At 41.8% G+C, this 23,796-nt stretch overlaps 1 protein-coding gene across 9 annotated transcripts in view; it reads right to left on the bottom strand.

Moving 5' to 3' along the window:
• PCDH9 (protocadherin 9) overlaps positions 1–23,796 on the bottom strand; it is a 779,511-nt gene that overhangs the window by 414,037 nt on the left and 341,678 nt on the right. For 4 of the 9 annotated variants that reach the window (XM_079972449.1, XM_079972453.1, XM_079972454.1 and 1 more), the window contains exon 3: positions 8,185–8,250. The exons of the other annotated variants lie outside the window; for them this stretch is intronic. In XM_079972449.1, coding sequence (XP_079828575.1) covers positions 8,185–8,250 — 66 coding nt within the window. The remainder of the gene's footprint in view (positions 1–8,184; positions 8,251–23,796) is intronic. 9 annotated transcript variants of the gene reach the window in all.

The raw sequence follows: 23,796 nt of genomic DNA, 5'->3' as shown, positions 1-23,796 counted from the left end.
TTTGACATTCCTTTGGCTTCCTGTAAGTTTCTCACTACCCCAACCAGAAAACAAGCCACAAACTGTGCTCAATACGACAGCAGCCCTCTTCAAACATGACTTGCCTAAGGAAGGTAAGGCTGGTAGCAAGGGTGGGGCTGCATTCATTTAGCCCCATCAACAAAGTTCATCGGCTCCTCTTGCCATTGGCATCCTGGGACAAAATTTCTGCAATTTACAATCCTGCCCAGAGTTCTAAGTGACACAGGAACCCATAATGCACCCCACTGCGGTAGTTACGCTGTAACACAGTGGCAGAGATTTTGGGGGTGAGAGGAGCTGTGAGATGTTGCAGTTAGGGCTAAACATGTGACACCATCCCCATCTCCTCTCCCTGTGCTGGCTATCTTCACATGAGTAAAAGGCTACTGCCAACCTACATTTAGCAGGTTGCATAAGCAGTTTCATGACCCTACAGGTTTTACTGTGTACGGGACGCAGGTGGCGCTGTGGGTTAAAGCCTTAGCGCCTAGGGCTTGCCGATCGAAAGGTCGGCGGTTCGAATCCCTGCGGCGGGGTGCGCTCCCGCTGCTCGGTCCCAGCGCCTGCCAACCTAGCAGCTCGAAAGCACCTCCGGGTGCAAGTAGATAAATAGGGACCGCTTACCAGCGGGAAGGTAAACGGTGTTTCCGTGTGCGGCTCTGGCTCTGGCTCTGGCTCTGGCCAGAGCAGCGATGTCACGCTGGCCACGTGACCCGGAAGTGTCTCCGGACAGCGCTGGCCCCTGGCCTCTTAAGTGAGATGGGCGCACAACCCCAGAGTCTGTCAAGACTGGCCCGTACGGGCAGGGGTACCTTTACCTTTACCTTTAGTCCTGAATTCTGGATATGGATTTTCCCCTCTACTGATTACACCACCCTTTTGCATGAATTAATCACCATCCAGCAAGGCTGCTTGCATGTAGAACCCTTCTTAGGGAATGTCCCCATTACTGATTTGGAGTGCAGGAGAGGGACTAAAGCATGGGTAGGCAAACTAAGGCCTGGGGGCCGGATCCGGCCCAATCGTCTTCTAAATCCAGCCCGTGGACGGTCCAGTGGACGGTGTTTTTACATGAGTAGAATGTGTGTTTTTATTTAAAATGCATCTCTGGGTTATTTGTGGGGCATAGGAATTCGTTCATTTTTTTCACCAAAATATAGTCCGGCCCCCGACAAGTTCTTAGGGACAGTGGACTGGCCCCCTGCTGAAAAAGTTTGCTGACCCCTGAACTAAAGCAGCTCATGGTCTAAGTTGGTTTGTTCCCTCTGATACACAACAGAGGCCTGGCAGAATCAGTGCACCTGACCCATTAAGGAAGGTTTTTCTGCTCTGATCTCTCTTGAGAGAGTTCCACAGTTGGGGTGCCACAACTTAAAAGGTCCTATTCCACTTCCTTGCTAAACATGCTTCCCCTAGAGGTTGGAGGCAGTACAAGGACATTTTAGATTAATGTAACTCCCAGGCAAGTTCATGCCTAACATTGTGAACTGGGACTGGGAACCAATGGGAGCCAGTTCATTTTTATTCATTTACTTGCTGTTTGAATTAAAAACAAACATGTAAATTAGGAATATGAAAAATATATTATGTATACACAGTCATGGGGCTATGCATATACCCCCACTCTGATAATTTATTATATATACTCAAATATTCAATGTATATGAATCATTCATAATTACATACATGCAAAGACACAGTTCATCATTGCTGCTCATAGGTTGTAAGGAACACGCCTTGCAATTATTAGAGCTACTTAGCTTTAATATACTCAATACATTTTACTGCTTTTTTTGTTCTACTTCATTAAAACTGAGTGGCTAATACTGCAATTTTCTGAGCTTAGCCCGGTTCCTACAATACATCAGCATCAGGGTTCCTTCATGGCATTTCATTTACTTTGAATTATTAAAATACCATTAATTTTAATATATGAGGTTACATCTCAAGCCTAATGTTTATACCAGGCGAAAAAAAATAAATACCTTTGATTTTATGACTAATGGGGGGAAATTACAAGATTGGATTAATTGTACTCCACTGGGGACTGCTTCACATACAATGAATCCCTGCACTGGAAACACTTCCTACACAGATTTTGTTCCTGCGTAGGAAAGCCACTTCTTTGCAACCAGGACTAGAGTTATGCCGATGCACCCTCAGGCCATTGCCTCAGGCTGCAGGAGTGGCAGAAGCAGAACCTGCTGCTGCTACACCTGCTGGTTGCCTGCTGGGGAAGCAGCTGCTACAACTGCCTCCAAAAGGTGTACATCTATCGCTTACACTTACGAGTCCCTTTGCCAACACAGATCCAGACTGCAACTGGGCAAACACAAAACATGAACGCAGAGCAAATAACTCAACGCAAGCGACCCCATTAACAGACTAAAGGTCATGTCATGGGTGCAACACACACATGCATTATTATTATTATTATTATTATTATTATTAAATTAATTAAATAATTAATAATTAATTGTTTGCCACCCTATACCCCCAGGTCTCAGGGAGGTTCACAGGATAAAATCACAATATAAAAACACAAAATACATAATCAAAATAAAAACAAGAACAACCCAATAATACCCCCCCCAAAAAAAAACCCCCACATACAGATATTGTTAAGGATGTACAGCCTGAGATGGCATTAGAGGGGGGGATCATTTGTCCATTTTACAAATAAGCAAAACTGGGACAGAATTTTTAGTGAATCCATGGCACAGAACTCAACAACCCATGTAGATCTGGTAACCTATAAATCTTATCTTCGGCTGTCCCTGTTCTTACACTTTCGGTAGCTCAGTCCTGATCTATGCTAGTTTCTTTCTGTATTTTCAGGAGCACAAGAAGATGAATCATAATAGAAATCGCTACGTACATTTTCCTTGTGCATGCAATATATTTAATAGTATTTGTAAAAATAGATAGATAGATAGATAGATAGATAGATAGATAGATAGATAGATAGATTTGGATGCTGGGGTTGCTCTGCCTGTACACGTTTTTCAAGTGGCCTCCCAGTCCTCTTGTCTCTGGAGACAAGAAAAGGGAAAACACGTATATATTTGAATGATAGTTAATGTCCTGAATTACACCTCAGGGCCCAAGGGGCAAATAGCTTGATTTTACCACCCTGAGTTGTTGCCAGTATCTGACGAAGCTGACTCATAAGGGAACAGTGTGCAGAGCTCCTTTCAAGCAGAAATTTAAGAGTGCACAAGAGCCTTTGCTGTGATACTCTGCTGACAGCTTCTCTTTGACATCTCTGATTTATGTCTTATGTGCTCTTTTTTAAAAAAGGATCAAGACTACAAATAATCTGGGCCTTTAAACATATAACATGAGATAGCATTAAAAATGTACATATATTATTGCCGATCACAGAAGTCAAAGATAGAAAAAGTTCTGTGTGAACACTGACTCTTTCCCTTGCCAGTGGAGGCTTATTTTAGAGATGACAGGTGTCAAACTGATCCCAATCAAAATACCAAGTAATAGAAATGATTTTTAAATTGGGGGGGGGGATTTCACCCACTCATAAGAATTAAACAGATTCTTCCTTTTAAACAGATAACATTGTTTTGCATCTGTCTTGTCTGCATACAAGAAAGGTCTATGAAGCTTCACTGACTGAGATAAAACTATGAATGTATTCAGTGAATGGCAAAATCCCAAATTAATCTAGTAATGTGGACTAATGCATGGAATGTCCAAGCATTATGAAAGGGGTGGGGAACTGCTTCAATTACCTAAATGTCCCCCCCCCCCAGCCCATCAATCCATTGATGTTGGCTTGAATGACATCGAAAATATGACCCAAAACAAAATAATAGTCTCTAAGGCAGCATATTTTGTTAAGAATGAATATTTGCCTGAAGGAAAGGATGGCAGAAGCAGAATACAACCACAACATTACTAAGTATAAGCTTGGTCATTTTTGTGGTCAATTAATACATGATTTCTGTATGCATAAAATATACTGCTACCTTATATTTTTTGTTATGTTTAGTTTACTTCAAGATCAAACCTCCCAGCCCGTTTCTGCTGTCCAGGCAGGAAGCAAAACAGGAGGGACTCTTGAGCACCAGAAGGCTGTGTTATGGCTTTGTGACTCACAAATTCTGCAGCAGGCATAATTTAGAGTTATATCCTGCCCCATCCTGAACACTTTAAGTAGGCAGTAAAAACCAACAATCCTCCACCACAGTAAAGCATCTTAAAAGTTTAGTTTTGTTGTAGTCGTCACTGAAGGGCTCTCACCCTTTGCCAGTTTGACCCTGGTGGCCAACCTTCCAACTCTATGATTCTATGATTTTATATGGTGTTTCCTGCTTGGCAGGGGGTTGGACTTGATGGCCCTTGTGGTCTCTTCCAACTCTATGATTCTATTCTATGAAACAACAGACAGATCTTGCAGCACTTTCACATGGTGTTCAGCTAGTCTGTGCTGTTATGTGATGTGCACTGCATAGGAAAGTGCCTCATACCATATCAAATCATCTCCCCCATCTAGTCCAGTACTGCCAGCCCTTCTTGTGGGGCTCAGGCACAGATCTTTCACATCACCCACTACGTGATCTGTTTAACTGGAGCTGTCAGAAATGGAACCTGGGACTTTCTGCATGCAAAGCACATCCTCTGCCACCGAGCTATGCTTTCTCTCCTAAACTGCCTTCTCTGAGACTTCTGGCAGTGATTGGCTGCACTGCTGAAAGGGAAGGGGATGTCTATAAGTATTCCAGCTGCTCATGAAGCAAGTGGCCCAACACAATATTCATAGCCTGTCTTGTGAAAGAAGTGAAAACTTTCAATTCAGCTGGGATTAAAGGTTCTGAAAGGCTTTATGGCTACAGGCAGAGGGCAGGGTAAGTAATGGGATGGGATGAAAGAACCTGGGGAAAAGGCAGGTAAGAGGAGACAGAGCCCGGAGGATAAACAGGAGAGATTACAAGGACTTGAGGGCAGTGGAGGCTAAGGAAAACAGGGGCCATGGATAAAACATATATAGAAGTGTTATTCAGGGTAACTGAATGCACTTAGGGCAAGGGCTACTTCACACATGCAGCTGAAAATACACATGCAGCCTTTGCATGTGGATTGGGGGTGGGGCCTGCTGCCACAATCCAACCTCCCACCGCTCTGTCACACATGTACATTTCCTCATTCTGTATATACCTTCTGAATGTTTCAAGGACAATGGAGGCTGCATCAGTCTGTCATGAAGAGGGTGCTGCACAGGCTGAACCAGGGTGGCTAATGGGAACTTTAGGGTGACTTTGAGTATCCACTGGGAAAGGCAGGCAGGGTATACAATTAGCAAATAATAAAAATTAACAGTCGTAGACCTGGAGGTAAGGCAACCTGTGAATGCAGACATTCTGGCATTCAGAACAGGCTCCCACTGGGATGTGCGCAGTCCTGACATGGTGGATACTGGGAGCCCCAGACTTGCTGTAGGAGGCAGGTATCTGGGGGCTTCAGCTACTGAAGTAGGCAAGCAAGACAAGGAGGCTTGCTGGCCCAGTCCTGTACTTTCTTCCCTAGCTCCTTCCTTCCTTTGAGGCTGCAGCCTACTTACAGGTGGTGAAGCCTGCAGGATGACTGTGTAGATATGCACAGCTGCATATACTCTCATCTTATCTGTGTATTATCACCTCCTTGTATAAACAATGGTGATGCAAAATCAAATTTCCTTTCATGGTGGTAGGCCATTCTTTTGGCCATATGCTGCTTTGCATGCATAGCATACGCCATACGTCTGTCTCATGGCAAACATAAAATGGTTGAATTCACTATCAATTACAGGTTGGAACAAGTTGGATTTCAATTACAACAGGAGAGCAAAACAGCTGGGAAATCCCCAAGGGGAGGCACGAGAACCAAGGGGGTGAACGGTTCATTAAACAGTACTAATTAGGGAGAGATGAACTCAAGATATAAAACACATCTTGTTGCTCTGCTTTCCTTTACTGAGACGGTGTCAGGACGAAACAGAATAGCACCTAGTTGGACTGAATCTATTTGAATCTCCCTATAATTGCTACCTCATTTGTAGCTTTAACAACTGGCCTAACTTTTAAAAAGTAACAAAAAAGGAAATTAGTGCCTTTCTAGTTGCCTAAATTACATTCAAATTAAACAGCTGCTTTGAGGGCAAGCATGAGTCAAAACGAAACAGAAGCTTGGGAAAAATACTTTATAGCTAATGATGTAGCTTGGTTAAATGGGAGAAACTTCCAGACTAGTTCTGTTGAGCTGTTTGAAAGAGTTACTACTTTTTAGTGACATTTATAAGCAAAAACCACACAAAAAATACCAAGGTCTACATACATATCCAGCTTTACATTCTCAAACATTATCATGGATAAAAACCAGCCCCCAAAACACACACAAAAACAATACTGAGCCAGTTCAATAGGCCCTGCACAATGAATACTGTGATAGAGTTGAACATGCTCATCAAAATGTCATCGGCATCCACATTAGCTGTGGATGCACTTTTGCATGTAGAGATGTCCTGTTCTGGATCAAGCCCTTAGTGTCCCATACATGATAAATAACAAGAATACACACGAAGACCATGATCCCAAACACAGTCAGGTGGACAACACACATTTCACTAGTACTTCAATGTGCTTAAGTGCCCCATTAAAGTGCATTGCATAAACATCGATAAGCAAATTATCAAAAGCTTAATATATTTATTAGTAGCCAACAAAACTCCCGAAAGAAATAGTCTGAATTGAAAAGTGTAATCTACAAAGCTCTGCAATAAAACATTATGATTTCAAACGTAAAGTATAATGACAGAATTGTAAAAGACTTGCATGAAATACAAGCTTCCAATGAGATATAATTGGAAGCTGCTTTTGCATGCTTAATTTCCTAGTAACAAAATCAGAGCAAATTTTTTTTTTTCCTATTGAGTGATAATATGAAAAAAGGAATGACACTATTCAACCAAAGCTGAGTAGTTTAAGTCCCATTGGTTTCAGTGGAAGACTGAAGCATCTGCTTAAATCTCTCCCATAAAAATCAATGGGACTTAAAACTGCTTCCCCTGCCTGCACCTACAGTACAAGTCATTTTTCAAATTTATTTTTTGTTAAGCAACAAATGTTAAATGTGTATTTTGTGTGAATTTGCCTTTAATGCAAATATTTTACAGTGGAAAAAATTATATTTGCCATGTCAGTTACAGGGTCTGTGTTTCCTACTTCATAGAAGACTCTATTTGAGGGAGTCCTTTTTTGAAATGCTACCTGGTCCAAGGTTCTCTAAAGATAGAGAACCTTAAAACAAGAGAGCAGTGTGTGTGTGTGTGTGTGTGTGTGTGTGTGTGTGTGTGTCTGCATGTAGTAGAGCATTTTTCCATACTAAGGTAAGGTGAACTGTGCTTCTACTTAAATTTTTGTAATTATTTCTAAAATTGTATCCATACATAGAAATTAGAAAATGCTATTTCTGTGCAAACTTGTGTCTTCTTATGTCCCTTTTTGTGATACATCGCATTTATTTATTTTTCATATTTTTGGCAATGCATATGGTCAACTCCAAGACAGTTATAAGAAAACTTTTATTTTCTCTCCAAATCTCTTGGAATTATAGAGCATACCTCATTCCATTGAAACAAATTATTGTTTACAAATTTCAAAACATTTCACTCCATGAGAGTGGTAGGGATTCCTCAGATTGAACCAGAAAGTTCAGGTTCTGAGGCTGTGGCCCAGCCTAGTGAGTTACCAAGGACTGTGTCCAGAATTGGACACTATGAAGCCTATAGATTGGTTAGGCCTTGTCTTCCATGTAAATCTAGACACCAAAGAAGTACCATGTTCTGTTTGGTGCTTTACTCCTCTCTAGTTTCCAGCTAAAACTACTGACCTCAGGGAACATGACCTGGCCCTACCCCGGGGTCCTACTGAAAACAAGGACTTAGCACAGTGGCATCATATAGTATATATAGTTCCTCTTGTACTATGCCCTACAACAATCCCTTTATGCCCCCTCCCAATATACTATGTTGGTGAAACATGTTGGTGAATGGAGCTCCCTAAGGGAGCAGGGGCACTGGTTTCAATGGGAAGCTGGACCCACAATACTTGATTTTGAAGAAAACAAACAAACTGGTTCTTTTGCTGTTGAACAGTTCTGATATCTTACCACCCATGGTTTGTCAGGTACCCAAATCTCCCACAAGTACTTCGGCATATCTCCAAAATTCAGTGCCTAAAAAGCAAGTAATAGTTGAATAAAAAGATTTGTCACTTTTACTGCACCTTAAGATAACCCCCGCCCTCACAGTCTCTGGCACAGCCCAAATTAAAGATCAACTCACATGCTGTTACTGGGCTTCTGAGTCCCTTCATGTGATTTATAAGAGGCTGTGTGTCCCTCCCCCTCCACAAGACCTCTTTTGCAATACAGAGAACTCCCAATTTGCATGGTGGTTACGTTCCAAGGCACTGCGTATTTAAGTGGAATCACATATATTTGAAACACCATTGAAAAAGCCTGAAAACATTCCAACCCCACCCATTATTGTGACGCACACAGTTGCACCAAAAAGCAGTCACTGCCTATACATGATGGCCTGTTTTACATTATCTTTTCTTGCCCCCTTTTCGCCTTAAAGAAGAATCACACAAACTAAGCTACTGTTGTACACTCAAATCCCTTGTGCAATGTGCTGTGGGAATATGCGGTAGACAGAAGAGACATAAGCAATACATGAATCAGGCCAATGAAGACTCCACATAAACCACCTGAAGTGCTTAACCTGCTTTAGTCCTAATTTCATTCATGTTTGAGGGGACAATCTAATGAGGAACAAATCAAAGTATGGATTTTTTAATTTTTTTTTTGTAGCACATGAGATAAAACCCATACCAGACATTAGCTGACCATAGCACAGAGTTCTTCAGCCTTGGGTCCCGTATGTTGTTGGACCACAAATCCTCAGCCAACTCAGTCAGGGATGATGGGAGTTGCATTAAAAGACAAGAGAACCAAAAGGTTGCCATAGCAGATACTGCTTCCCTGTGGTTGTATCCCCTGTTGCTCTAGTAATGTAGTGAAGAGATGATAAGACAGGGCTGAATCACATGGTAAACTCACAGTCTAGAATCTCCTGTCCATCACTCAAGATCCTCATCAGCAGTACCGGCATGGGGTCATAACATATGGTTGGCCTCTTCCAAGTGACTTTCTCATTCATGCATTCTTATATTGGCAACAGCCACATGGAATGAAACCTAACATACAAACTGGATCTGTGCAAGCAATAAAGCACAATACAGTCACAATACAGTGGTGCCTCGCAAGACGAAAAGAATCCGTTCCGCGAGTCTCTTCGTCTTGCGGTTTTTTCGTCTTGCGAAGCAACCCTATTAGCGCCTTAGCGGATTAGCGCTGTTAGCGGCAAAGCGGCTATTAGCAGCTTAGAAAAAGGGGGGGAAAGCGAAAAAAATTGCAAGACTCGTAAGACGTTTTCGTCTTGCGAAGCAAGCCCATAGGGAAATTCGTCTTGCGAAGCGCCTCGAAAAATGGAAAACCCTTTCGTCTAGCGGGTTTTTTGTCTTGCGAGGCATTCGTCTTGTGGGGCACCACTGTATTTGTATGGATACCTTTTTAATGAACATAAAAACATCCTGCAAAAAGCACATGAGGAAGAAAGGCTTCTAGCCAGACCTGCTAAATTTTGTATAGCACATTTCAAGTGACTTTCATTGGTTAATATCAAGTAACTGAGCTCCCAGTCAGTCTGTATTTAAATGGTTTGATCAGCACAAGTATATTGTTTGAAGAAACAAATCCGGAGGTCTGAAATGCCAGTAAACGCCAGATTTCCCCAGGTTCCATTCATGATCTGCCAAGCTCTGTCAGAATATTTAACCCTATCCCACTCAGCTCCTCCACTTTCTTGCCAGATTGCATCCTGTTCCCAATTATGACAGGTTTTAAAGGGTCAGGATTCCCCCCCCAACACAAAAGTTGGCAATACTAATAAAGAAACAAAATCTGTGTGGGATACTTTTGCCTAGTGAGATGAAATTAGCATTCTGCTAAGAATTATTTGCCCCCTCTTTTATCATGATTTGGTGAGCAAAGGTGGAAACATCAAAAATGTTTACATCAAACTATGATGTCAACCCCTATGGAAAAACACATGTCTGTTCCACAGTTCTCCCATCAGAAGCTTCTGATATCTTATACACATCCTGTATGCTTACAGAGTTACATCACAGTTCTTTTTACCTAAGGATTGGTCTTGAAAGGAGCTTCTTACTATTTATATTCACCGCAAACATTCTCCTCTGATATCAAGTCAGAAGCTTCCAATTGACTTGGAAGAATTCCTTTGTTTGCCAGCCGATACCTTATTTCAAAGAGAAGCACACCTCAAAACAACAGAAACCTGATATTTGATTCTTCCTTACTCTTGAATCAAACCTCCAAGGGTATTAGCAAATGCAATGCCACACAAAAAGAAAAGAATACAGTAAGCTGATTCACAGACGTATTAAGACCACCCTACCTGTATCTTAAGGATATTTTTATATGCACCCAACAAATCTTGCAGCATTGATGTTGAAGCTAAGGGAGAGAGGACACCCCCCATCCCAGTTACTGTTACCCATATATAATGAAGAAGATGCACAACTGAAGATTCAGATAATTCCTCTGTGGTTGAATCTTACTCGCTAAAACACAAGTACCTGGTTTTTGTTTGTTCTTTGCTTTGCTATTTTTCTCAGCAGAAAGTCAACCCAATAACAAATACTTGCTTGGCTTAGCTTACAGCCCAAGTACAGAAATTTTACAGTGGCATGCAGGAGTGATCCTTGAACTTGTGTGCCCTCCCCACTGTGCAGTGCGAGTTCATAACATTGGTAGCCTACAAACAAACCCCATTAGTTGAAAAAGCAGTAGGGCCTGCATATCAAGAGTTCTCTTGGGCTGCTGCTGACCTAGTTGGGTGCTCTGTGAAAAGGAATCTTAGCAGTACTGCTAGACATGGGGTGGGCTCTGGGCTTGGCCCGCTCCCACTTCCACTCACCCTGGAGGTGGCTTTGTCACCATAATTGATTATTCAGTGTAGATTGCTTGGTGTGCATTAAAATCTGCAAGAGAGGCCCTTCTCATGGTCCCTCCAACTGATGTTCATTTTGCTATGAATGAGGATACAGCGTTCAAGCTGCAGAATTCCACTTTCCTGGGGTATGATTGGCATCATCACTGCACATCTTACAAAGCCAATTACAAACATATCTATCCAGCCAGGCTTTCTCTTGAGTTGAATTGCAAACTGGTTAGTGTAAATCTGCTGTGCTTACTGTAGTATTGTACTTTAAATTGCTGCATGGTTTTACCACTTTCATATAGGTTTTTTTTTTGCTTTCTGTAACTCCCCATTGGGATTGATAAAGGATGGAACAGAAATGTAAATATTAACTAGTAACAATTGGAGGAGACAGTGTAAGTCCCATTTCTGTGCTCTAATCACCCAGTTTTGTTGAAAGTTCTATGCATGATGCAGAGAGGAGATACTGGCTTTAGGCTTGGCCCCTGAATGCCCTGCATCTACATGCCAGGGCTTTGTGTGAAGCAGCCTGCTGTTCTCAGTCTGCAGGGCCAAAATCATTCTGGACTTCTTTTACAAAAGCTAAGACTATTGAGATTTAATCAGGTTTCACACCGCTGATGGTCTGTGAAATACATATACATGAAAATGATTACACCCAAACTGTCATCTCTGCAACTCGCAAGTCAAATCAGGATTTATTTTTTCTTAATAATAATTTGGCATGGAATTGCCTATGGGCAGGTTAGGTTGAGTTATTTTGCATGCAACCAAGTGCTGCACTTTCAGGTGCTATCCCACAGATGGGACAAATTGGCCCTAAAATACATCACCATACTTACATCGATGGAATCCTACATATTTTGAGTCACAGAAGACTTGCGACACCACAATTTGTGTCAGGGCTCCCCTTCTCACCCTTCAGAGAGCAGATTCATCAAATGCAGTGTGTTTTGGCACATGTAGTGTTCTATATCTACCTCATGCATGAAGCTCTTACTTCTGGTAACACTCTTGATGACAGCGGCTACTTGATGATGTACCATTTTAAGCATGCTAGTGGAATCTGAAGCTTCAGAGGTGAATCTATATGCATCTCCGGGAACACCATGCATTCCAAAAAGGCTCTTCATAAGGCAAGTATACATGTTGAATCCACCATTATTTAGGAAGATAGACAAATATAGGTCTTCCCTGTGTACTTGCTACCCTTTCTTTAGGAGCTGATTGCTTGGTGGTATTTCTAAAGGCTCTGCTCTACTAATTATAAAGGTAAAGGGACCCCTGACCATTTGGTTCAGTCGTGATTGACTCTGGGGTTGCGGCACTCATCTCGCTTTATTGGCTGAGGGAGCCGGCGTACAGCTTCCGGGTCATGTGGCCAGCAGGACTAAGCCACTTCTGGCGAACCAGAGCAGCACACGGAAATGCCGCTTACCTTCCCGCTGGAGCGGTACCTATTTATCTACTTGCACTTTGATGTGCTTTTGAACTGCTAGGTGGGCAGGAACAGGGACCGAATAACAGGAGCTCACCCCGTCGTGGGGATTCAAACCGCCGACCTTCTGATCGGCAAGTCCTAGGCTCTGTGCTTTAACACACAGCACCACCCGCGTCCCCTACTAATTATACTTGAGACTTAAAACAAAGAGCAGAAAAACCTACAGCTAGGCTGTACCTAGTGATTGAACATCTCTTGCACAAAATACTCCTTACTCATACAAAATTAGCATGTTATGAAAAAGACTAGCATTCTTCCTAACAGTCTGAATTGTGTAGGGAAAATTCATTCACTGCCCTGTTTCTTTATCCAACCATCAACGTCACATGGGGTTTGCATGTTTTCACTTTTATTCTCCTTCATCCCTCTGTGACAGATGAGAAATGAAACAGACAAAAAACAAAACAAAAAAAAAAACAAAGCCCTGAATGGCTGAAGTGATTATTGTAACTGTTGCAAGCTGGGGAAAAGAGGTGTGCAAAATACCCTTCGTGAGACAAGTTGCTAGTCCTACTGCAACTCTTTTAGACCCACTTAAAATTCTTCAAATGCTTTTCCAAAGCAAGAAACTCCAAATTCATCTCAGTGTTTTCCTTTAAGCAAAATCTGGTGGCAATTCCGAGAGAAAAGAATTGCTGCTGTTGACACTTGGGTTAAAATAAATGTAAAATCCTGAAAGGGATATGGTAGCCATCCCACACATGCCTGCCTCAAAACTAGTGACTGAAGAAAGAGACAAATATCTGCAGTTCCTTTCCCAGCAGGGGTCTAAAAGTCAACATAATTTAAGATACTGTAAAGTCGGTTCCCTGTAAACTAGAGTTCAGTTTGCTAATCTTTCTCTCCACCTCTGCTTGTGTTTCTGTCTCATGCACTGACACCACCAAAAGGGTTCTGCAGAAACAGAGCTGGGCAATTCATTTCATCTAGTGCTCTCAATCAAGAAACAGAGGGGGCCAGATGGAAATTCCTCAACAGAATAACACTAGGGAAGCAGAGGGTAGGAGGGAGGGAGAGCTACATAAAATCAGCAGGTTTGGTGATATATTGCAATCCAGCAGCAAGAGAGATAACAACTGGGAATGTAGACGATTGCTCTCTTCCCCAATAAAATAAAAGCAGATTGAACTACCGACCTACACACAGTAATGGAAATGGTCTACTGTGTTGCTGGTTCCTGGAGAAAAGCAAAAGGAAGGTCAACCTGCTGCCCCCATACTATTTGAGAGTTTTCTTTTATTCCTTTTTCAGCTGACTACAGCAATATATTGGAAAGATTTTCTGTGCATTTAATTAATACGTATTGTTTAACAAACATGCAATACCTTGTTCCTGCAGTCCAGAAACTAGCAAAATCATGAGAACCATAATGATTACACACAAACACACACTCTGAAGCATTTTAAATATTCATTTACCATGTATGGATGTGGTAGCCACTGGACATTGCATTAAGGGGGGAAAGTGGACACCTTAAAATATAATGTGTGGAGATAGAGATAACACATCTCCTGCTGGCAGGTTTCAGAAAGTGTGCTGCCAAGTGCGCTTTCTATATCTGTGCTGGTGTTCTGCCTGACAAGAATGTTGCACACACAACTAAATAACTTACAGCACATCAAGGGCAGAGCGGAATTGTACACACTGGCCCTGCTCCCTGTCTCCAAATCTTGATGGAGTCTTCTGCACAGAGCACCTAGCCTTAGCCATCACTTTGGGCACCTTCAGTTGGAAAATGAAAATATATAGCGGGATTATGATTATGATCATGATCTGTATTACCTGCCCTTCACCCTAGGGTCCTAGCTGTTTATATGAAATGAAATTTCTCTCTCTCTCTCCTTTCCTTTTCCTCTTGCACTGCTCTTCAGTATCTTCAAACCCCTACTTAAAGTGCTTGGTAGCCTGACCTGCTAGTCACAGGTACCGCACATTAAAGTGGAAAATGGAGATTTGGCACCTTGCTGTGTTCAGCTGCTTGGTTTTCGGTTTGTTTTGCTGCAATGTTTTATTCCTGGGTGTTTCTAAGAATTCAAAAATAACACATTGTTTACACATATATTTTGTTAGGAACTGTTTACATTTTTGCCAATTTAATCTTTTTTTTATTGTATCACAGCTCTGTTCTTTTGGATTATATATATTAGTAAGGTCCAACATGGCAAATAATATGCTGATTATTTGTTAAAGGAAGCATCTGGTAGGTACACCAATGCCAACCTACGTTGATGACAGGAACAAAAATAAACATTTTAAATTAATATTTCATTTGCCAACTGTTCCTCTTGCTCTGCTGCAAGCTTCAATACCAGATCTGGCTATGCCATATTTCACGTAACCAGGAGAACGATAGTCCCTCCCTGCTCCCGCCAAACCCCACCACCATCATAGTGGACCACCAAGAAACCAAAGCAAATGTAAGTCCCATTGAGTGCAATGGACCTTAAGTCTAAGCTGATGTGTATAGGATTGCACTGTGAGAGACTCAACTCTACCATTGTCTCAAATGTGGCAGGAAGCTAGTAAGAGCCAATTAACACAATCCAACTGGCATGCTGGTGATAGAATTCATTAAGGCGTTCCACAGAAGATGAAGTCAGTCAGGCAATTGCTTTACTACATGCTTAATTCACAACTCAATCCACATTTACAGTGCCACAGTCTGAAAGACTTCCAGGGGTGCACAAAGATCGAATTTCTCAAGCATTCCTATCTGTTATCCTTATTTGCCAAAGCAGCCTAAGTTTGCACGTGCTTTTCAGTGCAGAGACCCAGGGCATCGCAGGCATTGGTCTGCTATTGGGGCTGCCGGCAGCCTCTGCCAATCCTGTCATGGAAACATAATCTTGCAGTCAATTGAAATAAGTACAAAATGAAACCACTGATTTAAATGTATTGTTTCACCTGAATATATTCATACTGAAAACAAGTAACCTTGGCAAGAGGTTCTCTATAGAAGTAATGTCCAAGCATAGGATTCCAAGTGAGAAAACAGCCATCCTTCAATGCTGGGGCTCAGTTAAGGACAGAGTTGTTTTACTTACAGTACTCACTGGTACAGAGTACTGGCACCTCTTTATTTGCTGCCCACGGCAGACATTTTGTGCTGGCACCAACATGAGTTTTACCGAAGAGACCAAAAATAAAAGTGCTGGTTAAGGCTATAGAAAAAGACTCCCCATTTATATCCTAGACACACATGGTAAGATGCAGCCACCCTGCGGCGGTCTTATTCCCAAGAACAGCAGCAGTGACACTCCAGTCTATGCTCACAAAGACCAGTGTGCTGATAGAGACACAATCTTGTGGCATGTTACCCAATGCAGTGGTTGCAATACAGATGAAATGCACACCCTCATTCTTACCATGTCTTGGGCTGTCATTGTTTGCATCCACCTTCAGCAGCTGTTCATACATCCCCATCCCCTTTTAGTACAGTATAGTGTGAAAGTAGAAATGGATCATGTCTGCCAACCTCCTTCCCAACATCTGTGCATTTGGTAGGTTGCAGGAAAAGGATGTCTATACACATACAGCTGTGCTCTATGCAATAGGTCACACAAGATTCCCAATTGTGTGGAGAGTCTGCACGTGCAACAGTCATAGGCACGTACACTCCCCTTTTCACATAGTGCAGAGAACCCACAGACATCAATGATTGGGTACAAAGCATTAGGACTGACAAGTGTGGTCCTGCTCCCCATTTCATACATAAGCTACGTGGAAGGAAGGAAGGATACGAATAGCCTTTCACATAATGGAACCAAGAAAACTGCATGAAAGCTCTTTTGCTGGATCAGGGCATAGATATCATGATGAGACTTGGAATAGCACCACAGTGACAATATGAAGTAGCATCAGGTATAGCTGCATTCAAAAACTAATCTTACCTGATCCCAGTTAACTTCTTGTATCGCTATGGTAACAATGGAAGATCTAGGTCAAGAGGGAGATGTCTACAATGTGGATCTCTACCATTAAGGTGTGTTGAAAAATGAGGGGCACGAAAAGGTTGTAACAACTTGGGAATTCAAAATATATTTTGGTTAAATTAATATAATTTAGTCTTACTTGATAAATAAGATGTGTGTTAAATTACACAGAAATAATTAAAAATGACTGTCAAGTACTTGCAATTATGTTATATGTTATTATTTATTTAGCATTACCTGACATTTTCAGAAGGCAAAATTTAAACAGTTTGTGCTTCTTCATCAAACGTAGACTTCCCAAGCTCAATGTTGCCGAATCGCAAAAAATAGCAGGTTTGAATTCCTCACAGCCAAAAATATATTTTCAAGACCCCATCCCACAGAAAAAAAAATGCAAGAATTATGTTTCAACCCCTAAAATGACATGCCCTATGCTACTCCACAAGCATTTTGCCTCTTCAGAGAAAACCAGCATAGTAGCATTGCCTGCTGAGGGCTCCTGCAAGATGGCCTAAATATTCTGACATTACCCGAGTGGCTGAGAAAGGCTTCCTGGCTGCCGATGGTAACATTGGAAGGGCCCTTTGTTGTTGGCAGCAAGGAGCAATGTTGAAGCATTTGCCTCTTGAAACCATGTCTGTGAAAACATTTCATGAAGATGCTTTGGCAGGCTTTTCCCCAGGCCTGTGTAGAGCTGCCTCCTTTAGAAGGAACAGAGTCCGCTTCCCACGGCTGGGTCAGGGCCGCATCACTATCCAGGCCAACATTGTGAGTGACCCTACTGTAGCACCCCACAGGTCAGTAGCTTCACCTGAAACCTGGAGGCTTAATGTCCGGCAAATAAAGTGTATGGCTCTAGTGAACGAGCAGGGGCCAAACTACTTACTTGAGGCAATATTTATTTAGACCTAAGCTTTGTGCAGAGGGCAACACGGCACAGAGACGAAAGCCACACAGCTCCTGTGGTCTGGGGGCTGGCCTCAGGTGGCCCCATAAATGGCCTGGAAATGCCTTGCCAAATAAGAGGTCAAGGGACACAGATCTGAATAAGTATTATCAAAAAAACAAAAAAGGGGCTAGGGGATTGTGGATGCAAATTTAGAAGTCATTACTATAACACTCACCCAGAGTTACTGACTGACGCCTCCTGAAGATGTGGATAAGCTCCTTAAAGAAAGGAGACCAACTACCTGCCGTCCTGGCTGATTCCTGTCGTGGTTCATTTGGGCAAATGGGACAATGCTCCACCAGCCTCAGTCTGCTCCAAGGCAACACCCAACGTCCTGCCTTAATACTGGCAGCCAGTCCAGAGGGCAGCATTGCTCCTTCGCTTCCTCCTCCTTGGCCTCCGTGATGCCCTTTCAGATCTCAGCTGGCAGAAGGAGGAGCTTGAATGAGCTAAAGGCATTTCATGGCTCCTGGCTCCCCCCACAGTGGGTCTCCCTTTCTTTCCCCTGCCTCTCCCAATAGACACTGTAGTAAACCAAGAAACCTGTTTTAGTTTCACAATGGCAGTTTAAATTACACATGCATGGGGAAAAGAAAACCCTCCCACAATTAAATCTCAACTTAGAAAAGAGGCCTAGATAAGACCTGGCACAGCCTGCTTGGCTTCATGGTGCTCTTGCCTCCAGTTTGTCCTTATTTCTGAAAGAGTTAAGAGCCAGAGACTGAACTGGAAACCAGTTGTTTCAAAAGTAATTAAAAACATTACAAGCTTGAAATTAAAAATGTATGCCTGATTATACACACGCACCACCTATTAGTATGGACTGCACACCTTGTAAAAGACCACTGACAAAATGCAGCACAACAGCCTCGGTCCAGTATACCTGAAGGAGCGTCTCCACCCCCATCATTCTGCCCGGACGCTGAGGTCCAGCGCCGAGGGCCTTCTGGCGGTTCCCTCATTGCGAGAAGCAAAGCTACAGGGAACCAGGCAGAGGGCCTTCTCGGTAGTGGCGCCCGCCCTGTGGAACGCCCTTCCAGCAGATGTCAAAGCGATAAACAACTACCTGACATTCAGAAGACATATTAAGGCAGCCCTGTTTTTAACGTGTGATATTTTACTGTATTTTTGGTTTTTATGGAAGCCGCCCAGAGTGGCTGGGGAGGCCCAGCCAGATGGGCGGGGTATAAATAATAAATTATTATTATTATTATTATTATTATTATTATTATTATTACAGCCAAATGACCACAAATATATAATTTTATCTGCCAGCTCCCATAACTCCTTAATTACTATTTATTATTTCATTATTATTTGCTAGTCACTTTTTCTCACAGTGATCCAAAGCAACTTCCATTAGAAGCAATTAAGTAAAAACCCCAAAACACAGCTATACTGATAAAAGGCAGCACTTAGAAATCCTGCCCAGCTGAATTCCAAGAGCCAAAAGTCTAAATAAAGTGAAAAGTATTTGCCTGATGCCTAAAAATAGATAAAGATGGTGCCAGGCAAGCCTTCCTGGGAATGCATTTCACAAGCAGGAAAACCAGCACTGAAGAGGTCTGTTCTCATGTTGCCACCCTTCCAAACCTCTCCTGGGCACTTGAGGAAGGGCCTCAGATGATGACCACAGGGTCTGGGTCATTTCATGTTGGGAGCAGCGGTCATTGAGTTACTGGTATAAGGCCTTATAAGCCAAAATCATCGTTTTTAATTGAGCCTGCGAAATAATTGGTAGCCAGAATTAGTTTTATACATTCAGACCAGTCAACAATCTGGCTGCCAAATTCTGTGCCACTTGCAGTTTCTGAACTATCTTCAAAGGTAGCCCAGTGAATAATGCATCACAGCAGTCTAACCTGGAGGTTACCAGAGCACAGATGACAGAAGTTAGTTTGCCCTGTCTGGACAGGGAGTGTAGTAAAAAATCCTAATTAAAGAAGGTGTTACGTTTCCTGATAAATAGAGACAAAGTGTGGTTTTGCACAAGCCACTATACCTTCCAGACAGAACAAACTGGCAGCTCAATCAAAATCCAAGGCAATGTACCTCACATACCAGTAGCTAGAATTTGCAAAATGATGTACTGTACTTGCCAGTGCACGCAGCCAAAATCTGTGCTTCTTTCAATCCCCAGTGATTAGCTCCTAGCTAGGTCTTAAGATAAGAAGCCTGTCCTGCTTCCTGTTATATTACATCCATAATCAGAGAAGCTCAGCCACAAGGCTTGTCCATCTGTCACCTTTCAGTAGCATAACATTGCTTTTAAAATAGAAGTAACAGAAGCCACTGAAGGTTTGAAAGTCTAGAAATATAGGTATTCGGGCAGGTTCACTTTCAACCAAATCCTAATGCCTTCAAATGAAAGGGAGACCATACAATCCTTCTCACCCCCAGAAGTGTTTTGCTCATGCAACAGAGAAAAGGCTCCCCTTTCAAAGAAGCAGGAAACTCTTCCTCTTCAAAATGAACAGAAAGTTTGCCACAATGGAGAGAAAAGGTCAAGCCGAACAGGCCTGAAGTGTTAAGGAAGTCTGTCAGACATAAAAAGTAGGTTTTGCCATGTCTCTAAGGAAGCTATGATTCAATAGTTTTGCTGGTTGTATGATTCAACAGTTCATTTGAACCACTTTAACACATGGCCTCTGTCTACCAATGTGATATCAAATCCCAACAGAGGAAAAAGCAAGAGGGGGAACTTCCTAGGAGCATTTAAATATATCTATGGCAAATGGGACTCCACAGCCACAAGAGAGCAATCTTCCATTGATGAAAACAACATGGGATAGCTAGAACGAAATTATCACCTGCCATGTAAAAAACACATAGCCATAATGGTGCAGTAGACAAAGTGTTGGACCTGGGAAAGCCTGGGTTGAAATCCCTACTTAGCCATGAAGCTCACTGGGAGACCTTGGCCCAAGCACTACCTCAGCCTAATCAAGCTCACAGGGTAACTGTGAGGACAAAAGGGGGCGACCCTGTCAGACCACCTGAATTCACTGAAGGACAGGCAAGAGATAGTGAAAGAGACAGAGGGTACATAAAATGATAATATATTAGATTTACCGGTACAGTGGTGCCTCCCAAGACGGAATTAATCCGTTCCGCGAGTCTCTTCGTCTTGCGGTTTTTTCGTCTTGCGAAGCACGGCTATTAGCGGCTTAGCGGCTATTAACGGCTTAGCGGCTTTAAGAAAAAGGAAACAAACTCGCAAGAACTCGCAAGACGTTTTGTCTTGCAAAGCAAGCCCATAGGGAAATTCATCTTGCGAAGCACCTCAAAAAACGGAAAACTCTTTCGTCTAGCGAGTTTTTCGTCTTGCGAGGCATTCGTCTTGCGGGGCACCACTGTAAATGCTAGGAGATTGGCCTAAATAGTTCATACAAAATGTAATTGTAGTATTATGAAACAGATCAATAACCATAAGACTTTTAGAAGATACCTGAAGGCAGCCCTGTTACAGGGAAGTTTTTAATCGTTGATGTTTTATTGTGTTTTTAATATTTTGTTGGGAAACATCCACAGTGGGTGGGGCAACACAGTCAGACAGGTGGCATATAAGTAATAAAATTATCACTATCATTATCATTATTCTGCTGTTAGATAATAGCCAGAACTCAATGGACTTTCCATGCTTACAAGCAGAATAGCTCTGAGTACTTGATACTGTACTGAGAGACAGAACAGGAAGAAAAGGCTGTTGCCTTCAGTTCCTATTTGTGAACTTCCTAGAGGCATCTGTTGTGGTCAGAATGTTGAGCCAGAAAGATATTTAAACTGCTTTATCAAGGTAATATGACTTCCAGGTGATTATGGCATATGGATGTCTTTATGCCATATTCTGAATCACAATAAAGCATGAGTGCTTAGTACGAGTAGCTCAACTTCTGCTGTCTTCAACTCTACTCAACTCAACTTCTGACCCAGCTGTATGTGTCCAAAACATGTAGTTGGAAAACACAGTTTAGTATCAAAGCAAGCATACAAAGAATCTTTGGGTGCCAAGCAGAGTTGCCCTTGAAATTTAATTTAAAGCAAATCTAACACAGGTGAAACATCTAAGAAATTTTAAAAGGAATCCAAAAGTAGAAACCAGAGGCCTTTCTTTTAGGCATTGTCGGCCAGAGTGTGCAAAAGAAGGATCGAACTTTCTTTATGTATGCTACAACAGCAGCAAGGATACTCATCGCTAAATGCTGGAAAACTCAAGACTTGCCCACACTGTAAGAATGGCAGATGCAACTGATGGACTATATGGAATTGGCGGAAATGACGGGCAGAATCCGAAACCTGGGAGAAGAACTGGTGGAGGAGGATTGGAACAAATTTAAGGACTATTTTCAAAAATATTGTAAATTGTATGAATGTTAAGAAAGATGTAAGATTAGTAACAGCATGGCTTCAACAAATCAAACATAAAAAACATAAATTTAAGCGTAATTGGAAGAAAAGATAAATTTTGGTTAAATAGTATTTTATAATTAAGTATTTTATAAGTGTGATTTTAAATTCCGAAATTTGAGAATTAATTTGGGGAAATTTTATCATATGAATGGAACTAATTTAATAATTTGCTAGCAAAATTTATAAGTCTAGAATGCAGGAGCAAGAGCTGTGAGGAAGTCCAAGGAGGTGCATGAAACATGGATATTTGAAAATACTATGTTATTACCTATGTCTTTGATTGTCTTAAAATATGCTTAATAAATATTTATAAAAAAAATAAATAAAAGGAATCCAAAAGTGTTGGGTTTTTTTTTTTTTACAATTTTCCCAGTGCATTCTTCTCATACATATGTTTTTACTTGATTTTGTCTGCAGTGCAATTTATATCAAATGTAAAGAAACTTTCAACAAAACATCTGACAATTTTGAGGGAAGCCAAGACAGACTCATTAAAGATGAGCAAATTTTCTCAGGTGGGTTTCAACTACCCTTCAGTTCTAAAGAACTTTGGAGCTTCACTCTGTACAGTATATTGTACTTTCTTAATATGAAATAGGGATTTCCCTCCATCAAGTTTTATTTAAAGGAGTTGCAATTGCTAGAAACTATCCTAGTCAAAAATTCTTCTGTATTTGCTCTCTGGTATATCTTCTTCTTTGTTCTTTTTAAATGCCTCACATTCTGCCCTGGTACTTGTAATCATGGTACTGCTTGAATAGAAGGAGTTGGGGAAGGGTTGTGCATAAGTTTTATAGGCTATACATTTAATAATACAGTCAATAAAGCTGACCCACTTAATCAGTCAAATGCTTTCCATAGTGGATGTTAAAGTGCCGTAGGTCAGCTATGAAGACACCATTAAATGTGATTTAGCCATTATTTCTGACCCCGTAAAGTAGATGGAAGGGACAGTTAACCCCTTCCAAACTGGACCTTTTTCATAATTGTCCATTGGCAAAGTAGCGTTATCTGCAGGCCTAGAATATAGATAAGCCCTATGTTATTTCCTGAATACTATACTTCCCTCTTTCTTCTACTATTATACACAGAGAAAAAGCCCTCCACACTTCATGTAAACACCACTGCATAATCATCCTCTCTCATATAAGTCAAGCTATTAAAGTTTTATATCTACACCTGTTTAAGGAGATTGTGACTGCTTCTCTGGCAGTTGGGGGAGAAAGTGTTCAGTTTTGCTAGGAATTCAAAAGGAACTCAGATCAGAATAAGGGTGCAATATTCTGTTTTAATAGGATTCTTGAGCTTGAATGATGCCCCTGCCAAATGACCTATAATTAACTGAGTCAGTTGCAGTGCACAGGTCATGATGTGGTCACATGTTTGCATCCAGTGAAAAGGGAATCACAACTCTCCAAAGACTGGAGAATGTGGCAGAACTGGACCCATCAGAAGAGGCTGCTTTAGAATAAGCTATGGGGAGTGGCAACAGTGAGAGGGGAAAAGGAAACAGAAAGTAGAGCTAGGGAGAAGAAGGTGAAGACCTATGAAGGACCAGAGACACCTAGGAAACACAAAGAGAGGGATGGAGGAGGAAGAAATGGTGTGAAGGAACAGGGGGTACAGAGACAATGTCCAGGAAACCAGTTCCAGTTCCAGTTAGTAGCCGTGTTGATCTCTTCTAGCTGCACACACACATAGTCTCTTGAAATATTAAAAGACTTCCAGTAGGATTTAATTTACCCAATGATTTCCTCTATTGGAAGCCAGCAAGTGGTTTGCTAGTGCCATGGAACTTTTTTCTGCCTCCATCCCTCCCACCCCACCCTCTGCCACATGCCCTCATATTGGCTCAGGGCAGGCTAGGAGAACCCTGAGAACAGTGCACTAGGGAACAAAA

This window comes from Podarcis cretensis, assembly GCF_951804945.1.
Source record: "Podarcis cretensis genome assembly, chromosome: 4".
In the NCBI taxonomy this organism is placed as follows: domain Eukaryota; kingdom Metazoa; phylum Chordata; class Lepidosauria; order Squamata; family Lacertidae; genus Podarcis; species Podarcis cretensis.
The sequence above is the reverse complement of the archived record's forward strand: the minus strand, read 5'-3'. Positions and strand labels throughout refer to the sequence as shown.